The sequence below is a fragment of the Otolemur garnettii genome, unplaced genomic scaffold (assembly GCF_000181295.1).
Source record: "Otolemur garnettii isolate 467f Iridium unplaced genomic scaffold, OtoGar3 scaffold00038, whole genome shotgun sequence".
Lineage (NCBI taxonomy): Eukaryota > Metazoa > Chordata > Mammalia > Primates > Galagidae > Otolemur > Otolemur garnettii.
In genome coordinates, this window is record NW_003852433.1 from 7,004,015 (window position 1) to 7,010,952 (window position 6,938).

General features: G+C 42.5%; 1 protein-coding gene across 4 annotated transcripts in view; it reads left to right on the forward strand.

Annotated features, from left to right (window-relative positions):
- UBE3B (ubiquitin protein ligase E3B) overlaps positions 1–6,938 on the forward strand; it is a 62,992-nt gene that overhangs the window by 22,431 nt on the left and 33,623 nt on the right. For all 4 annotated transcript variants that reach the window (XM_023513251.1, XM_023513252.1, XM_023513253.1 and 1 more), the window contains 5 exons: positions 1,359–1,464; positions 2,223–2,343; positions 3,328–3,505; positions 4,998–5,161; positions 6,303–6,470. In XM_023513251.1, the coding sequence (XP_023369019.1) occupies positions 1,359–1,464; positions 2,223–2,343; positions 3,328–3,505; positions 4,998–5,161; positions 6,303–6,470 (737 nt within the window). The remainder of the gene's footprint in view (positions 1–1,358; positions 1,465–2,222; positions 2,344–3,327; positions 3,506–4,997; positions 5,162–6,302; positions 6,471–6,938) is intronic.

The following is a 6,938-nucleotide window of genomic DNA, read 5'->3' on the forward strand; positions in this document are numbered from 1 at the left end:
CCAAGTAGCTGGGACTACAGGCGCCCGCCACAACGCCTGGCCATTTTTTGGTTGCAGCCATCATTGTTGTTTGGTGGGCCCGGGCTGGGGATTCGAACCCGCCACCTTGGGTGTATGTGGCTGGCGCCTTAGCCGCTTGAGCCATAGGCGCCGAGCCTCGATGGTGTCTTTTGAATCACAGAGGTTTTTGATGACATACTATTTATCTGTTTTTCCTTTTGTAGCTTGTGCTTTTTAGTATAATATCTAAGAAGCCTTGTCCTGGTCTAAGGTCACAAATATTTCTTCTAAGAATTTTATGGTTTTAGTTATAAAGCTACCGTTTAGGTCTGAGATCTATTTTGAGTTAATTTTTGTGTGTGCTGTAAGATAGAGGTCATTATCTTATTTTAATAATTATCTTTCTTTGATTATAGAAGTAATACATGCTTATTTTAGAAAACCTAGATGAAGCAGAAAAGTATGAAGAGGAAAAAAAAATCTCTCAGATACTTTGAATGATCACCAGACTATTTTCCAAAGTGCCTGTGCCATTTTATAGTGGTGTATGGTGTATCTCAGCAATACATTGTTAACATTTTTAAATGTCTTTCTGGTCTTTTTTAAAAATTTATATAGTTGGGTGCTGGCTCAAGCCTATACTTCCAGCACTTTGGGAGGCTGAAGTTGAAGGATCACTTGAGGCCAAGAGTTTGAGACAAGCCTGGGCCACATAGTGAGACCCTTTTCTCTATAAAAAATTTTAGGTCATGGTGGCATGTACCTGTAGTCTTAGCTGCTTGGGAGGCTGGGGCAGCAGTATTACTTGAGCCCAGGAATTTGAGGTTATAGTGAGCTATGATTGTGCTACTTTACTCCAGCCCAGGCAACAGAATGAGAGCCTGTCTCAAAAAAAATGCATACATATTTGTATTCTGGTATATACTTTTAAATGTCAATATACTATATATGTTTTTAAGTAGACTACTTAATTAAAGCATGACTTATCAGAGTGAACATAACTCAATGGAGAAATTGATCATACTAGTACTCCAGAAGCCCCTTCCCAGGACCCTTCTTCCTCTCCCACATGTATAGTTTTTTATCCTGCTTTTTTAAAAGTTTATTATAGTATGAACATTTTCTCATGTCACTAAAGCTTCAAAACTTATTTTTCATAGCTGCATTCTTGCATTGTGTAACTATACTTTCATTGACTTAACCGTTTCCCTGTGGTATATCCCCTTATTCAGCCTTTAGTTTTCCTAGAAGCTTTTGTGTGGCATTATTTCTAGGGATCTGAGAGTATTGGTAAGGTTGTTCTTTTGTTTGAGTGCACATGAAAACCTATCTGAATAAGCTCCTCTGTCTGTGTCTAGCCCTGTGATTGCTGCGCAATTTTCAGACAATCTGATTCGGCCCTTCCTCATCCATGTCATGTCTGTTCCTGCTCTTGTGACTCATCTCAGCACAGTGACCCCTGAGGTAAGTGGGCATGTGAGCTCCCCCCTCCAAACACCAGTTCTACTTTTGCTTTTCTTTTTTAGAAATTAGAAAATAAGGGCAGTGCCCATGGCTCAAGGAGTAGGGCGCTGGCTGGCCCCATATACCGGGGGTGGCAGGTTCAAAACTGGCCCTGGCCAAAAACTGCAAAAAAAAAAAAAAGAAGAAGAAGATTTAATAGCCAAAAGGAAATTAGAAAGTAACATGGGCCAGGCATAGTGGCTTATACTTATAATCCTAGCGCTCTGGGAGGCCAAGGTGAGTGGATTGCTTGAGCTCAGAAGTTTGAGACCAGCCTGAGTGAAAGCAAAACCCTGACTCTACTAAAAAAAAAAAACCTAGCTGGGTATTGTGACAGGCTTCTGTAGTCCCAGCTACTCAGGAGGCTGAGGCCAGAGGATTGCTTGAGTCCAGGTGTTTGAAGTTACTGTGAGCTGTGATGTTGCCAAGGCACTCTACCTAGAGTGGCAGAGTGAGACTCAAGTTCAAAAAAAAAAAACCTGAAAAGTAAAATGTTTTCTTTGCTAATTCCTACCCCTTCTCATTTTTCTTTTGAACAAATAGTTACTACAGATACTCATGTTAGTAGCCCCAAGAAGCAGAGTCTCATCTTTGTCCGTCTTCTTGGCGACTGGTAGCATGTTCTGCATGAGTAGGGGGTCATCTGCAGCTGATCAGTTTACATCCTAGCGAGAAACTCTTCAATCAGTTTCTGCTTTAACTGTCTCAATTGTTTGCAGCGCCTCACTGTTTTAGAATCTCATGATATCCTTCGTAAATTCATCATGTTTTTAAGACATGAAGACCAGTGCCGTGACGTATGTGAAAGTTTAGAAGGATGCCATACACTTTGTCTAATGGGTGAGTATCCGTGGATGAAATGTAATTGTGTCCTGGCCGCCAGGGAAAGCCCCAGTGTTTTCCTTTTCACTCTTCTAGAGCGTGAGTTGTTTTTAGTAACAGCTGGAAGTGCTTACATTTTTAAAGAAGTATTCAAAGAGTTAAAATAAACCTGTGAATTAACAATCACATGGAAGATATACCAGGCTGGCAAGCTAGTTACGTGATTATAAATGAACATTAGATTTCATCCCTTAGCTTCATGGAAGCCAAGGAAAAACTGAAAAGGTGGTGAGTTGCCTGGATAATTTTGTCTCAAGGGAAATGGGAGGAAGTAGTGGAGTGGGGCATGGATCAGAGTAGCACCTGCTTCACCTGTTGTATGGCGTTTTTATTGTAGATGAAGAGAGACTTTGTGGATATGATCATTTGGAAACAGCAGCAATTTTCAACAAATTTGAAAATTATGTGCCAATTCCAATTTGCCTGATAGGAAGAAATTTATTTCACATAGAAACTGCTTCTTGAGACTAAATTTTAAGAGTTTGTGGTCAGAGTCTTTACACAAGGGATATTAAATAACTTCGGTGAACATTAAATAATAATTTCCCAGGACATTCAGATATCCTTCAATAGGTCATTTCTTATGTTGACCCTTGATTTTTAAATATCAATGTAATAGTGAAGTGTAATATTAACTAAATATCACATACCTCTGTGTGCCTGACATTGTACCTGTTACTTCATGCAATTCTCACATGAGAGTGGGGATCATTACTCTAATCTTATAGATGAGGAAACAAATTAGAGAGGTGAGTGAGAACCACGGCGCAGCTTCTCTATGGCAGAACCAGGATTTGAAGTCAGGTCAGCCTGTTTCTGTACCACATTGGAGGCCTCTGGCCCTGAAGGTGCCCCTCACGTAGAATTTCTTCCCACACGTACAACACGGCTGCCTGAGCATGTCTGTGTGGGCCCATCACATTTAGCCTTCTTTTCTTGTAGGTAACCTCTTACACCTGGGCTCCCTCAGCCCCAGAGTGTTAGAGGAAGAGACGGATGGGTTTGTGAGTTTACTCACCCAGATGCTTTGTTACTGTCAAAAGTATGTGTCCCAGAAGAAATCCAACCTGACTCACTGGCACCCTGTCCTGGGCTGGTTCTCCCAATCTGTGGATTATGGGTGAGTCCTGGAGACAAGTCACTGTCTTTTTTGCCTCTTTCTTCGTCTCCCCCTCCTTCCTTCTTTCTTTCTTCCAGCTTCTGTTGTTTTGTTTCTTACCACAAAAATAATTTATTCATTGTGTAAAATACAGATAAGGCCAAAAGAGAATGAAAACCAGCCTATAATTCTCCTACCCAAGGGGAAGCTGAGTGAACATCCTTTTAGTCTTTTCCTATCTAGAATATCTCATTTTTTACAAAATTGAAATTATATTTGTTCTTTTCATTAAATTGTGGACCTTGTCTATTGATATATTTTTCTTCTTCAGTATCAATTTTATTGATTGTATAGACTGCCTTTTTCAGAGATGCTGAAACAAGACAAATGAGTCAAAGGGGGAAAAAGTCACCCCAGATCCTCTTTAAGAGGTGGCATATAAATTAAGAAAATTGTGATTAAGGATAAAAAACCTGAGAAGTGCTAGATTGGAATAACAGAGTTCAAGCAAGGCGGCATCACAGATTTAAAATGTGCAGCTAGGGCTGAGATGATGTGGCTTCTGGACTTACAGCAGCTGTGATGCCCAGCTTTTCTGGTTCAGATATCTGCCTGAGGCACAGCATCCCTGGAAGTTGCCCTCAAGGCAAAAAACTGAAGGCCAGGGAAGGAAGCCCAGAACTCATTCCCTTTCTTTGTACCCAAATGACATCTTTTGGTCCTCGCCAGTTAAAAAGACGTTGCCAGAGGATGGGCCACCAGTGTGACACTGCAGCCTAAAGAGAGTGGGTACACTTTAGTGGACAGCCCAGCTCCATCCCACTGCATCTTCTTCAAGGGACTTTAGACACCTCAACTTACCTCACTTTCCTTATCTGAAATATGGGGATAATTTTTGTAGTCCCTCTTTTGTCTTGATGGATTCAGTGAGATGATGGATGTGAAGGGCCCATGCGTAAGCCTGGCCCTTCCTCAGTGTTTGTGGCTCTTACCACTCTGAAGATGCCTGTGGGAGCCAGTATAGGGTCTTGAGCAGGAAAGGCATGATGGCAGATTTCAAGAATGTAGGTGGTGCTGGGGTGCAGTGTGGGTAAACAGAGGACCCCTGGAGGCAAGGAAACACTGAGAAGGTTGTCAAGCCATCTGGATTTGGGGGCCACACCCACAGGCTTGCCGTGAGCTAAAAGGCGGTGCAACAGGCTCGAGTTGACTTTTGTTGACTAGGTGATGGCAGGTATCTCTGAGAAGACTGTGATGGGAGGGGAACTGCGCCTAGGGACCTGGGAAAGCAGGAACTCTGTTGGTAGACAAGATAAAAAAATCAATGCCTTCGATATACCAGGCCCTCAGTGACAATTTGTTGGTTCTACTTTTTTTCTTTTCAATTATCTTCTTTGCCACATTGAAGGGCAGGCCCTAGGGAAAGGCCCATTAGTAGCTGAGTGGGTTGTCCCTGCCCCTGCCCCTGCCTCAGGTGGCACTGACGCACCTGGTCTTCTGGGCTCTCTCCTAGCCTTAACGAGTCGATGCACTTGATCACCAAACAGCTGCAGTTCCTGTGGGGGGTGCCTCTGATCCGGATCTTCTTCAGTGACATCCTGAGCAAGAAGCTCCTAGAGAACCAGGAACTGGCCCATGTTCAGCCAGCCTCCCCGCAGAATGTGCTTCCAGTAAAGAGTGAGTGGCTGGAGCAGGCCTAGGCCCAGGAATCTCCTGGGCTAAAGTACAACCCCTGGGTCTCTCTGTGTGAATGGTCTGGGGTGGGGGGACGCTCTGACTTCTGCCACTTGATTTTGAGGCTGCTTAGATCAGATTCACATTTGACAAAACAATGACAGAAAATCCATAGGAATAGCCAACAAGGACCAGGGAAATAGAAATAAGTGAACAAAATCAATATCATGTACACAGAACAGCCACAGATACACATTTCATGAGAGCTACTGTGGTTCTCTCTGAAGTTCAGTTGGCTATGAATTTTCTAGTAGCCAAAATGAAAAAGGAGTTTTAGACCCCCTTTCTTTCTTCTCATTTGTTAAAGGAAGTAAAGCCTTTTGAGTTCTTAATCATAAAGTAAGTCTCCCACGTTGGGTTCCTTACAAAGGGGCTACTGAGTCACAGACTAGCTAACACCACAGCAGCACTTCTACTGCAGAGTCAGGATGGGTTCCATGGAAAGATTCTTGTTGCCCGCCCTGATGAAAGTTAAGGAAATGCCACTGATACATAATTCAGTAGCGTTAACTGCCTGTGGCAGATTTTCGGTTTGGGGGTGGCTTTTCTTCTACTCAGTGCATTGCAAAACTTTGTCTTGTAGCCAGCAGTGAGGAAAGGCTCAGCAACTGTACATTCAGTGGGATATAAATGGGAAGGTTTACAACAAAGGTAGAATACCCTTCAAAACCCAGTATTAGTGTTTGACGTTATGATGCCTTACTTTCCTCTAAAAGCACAGAAAATGGAGACTCAACCAGAGTACTTCCTTATGTCCACTTCCTCTTAATATAGTACTCTGAATTTTTACCTTTGTGGGATCTGAAATTAGGTGATAGAGTACAGAACCTATATAAGATTTGAATATGCCTGGCTTATTCTGAGAAATTTTTGGATATTCTGAAGAGGTCTTTGAATTACACCTAAAAACCTATTGTTAATGTTTTTCTAATTTAGTCCAAGGAAATTCTCAAGTCAAAGCCACTGCCCTACTCTCTGGGCCCAGCTGTGAATTTGTAAATGTATTGAAACACTCTTGCCTCCCAGGGTAGAATTTTGCAGATGGCTGAACTTCTGCTCACATCTCTGCTTTTCTCCACGCCAGGTCTCCTAAAGCGTGCGTTTCAAAAGTCTACATCAGTCCGCAATATTCTCAGGCCTGTTGGGGGTAAGCGCGTTGACTCTGCAGAAGTCCAGAAGGTTTGCAACATCTGTGTCCTCTACCAGACCTCGCTGACAACTCTAACCCAGATCCGGTTACAGATACTCACAGGTTTGCAGACCTGAGGCATCATCTTTTATCTCTTAAATTTGGCAGACAATTTGTCTTAGAAAAAGTTGATTTTGTTCCTAGCTTTATTGGCTCAGAATATATTTTGAGGAAGAGTGTTTTTAAGTTGTTCCTCTTAGAGATTAGTGCACCTCAGTTAAATAGTTCAAGTTACCCTTAATCATAGTACTTCTATTTTGTTGCTATTACCTAGTTATGAAGTACAATTTACTTTTTAAAAAAAATTTTTTTTTTTTGCCAGGCACTGTGGCTTATGCTTGTAATCTCAGCACTCTGGGAGGCCAAGGCAGGTGGATTGCTTGAGCTCACAGGTTCAAGACCAGCCTGAGCCAGAGTGAAACCTCATTTCTAAAAACAGCCAGGTGTTCTGGCGGGCACCTGTAGTCCCAGCTACTTGGGAGGCTGAGGCAAGAGAATCACTTGAGCCCAAGAGTTTGAGGTTGCTGTGAG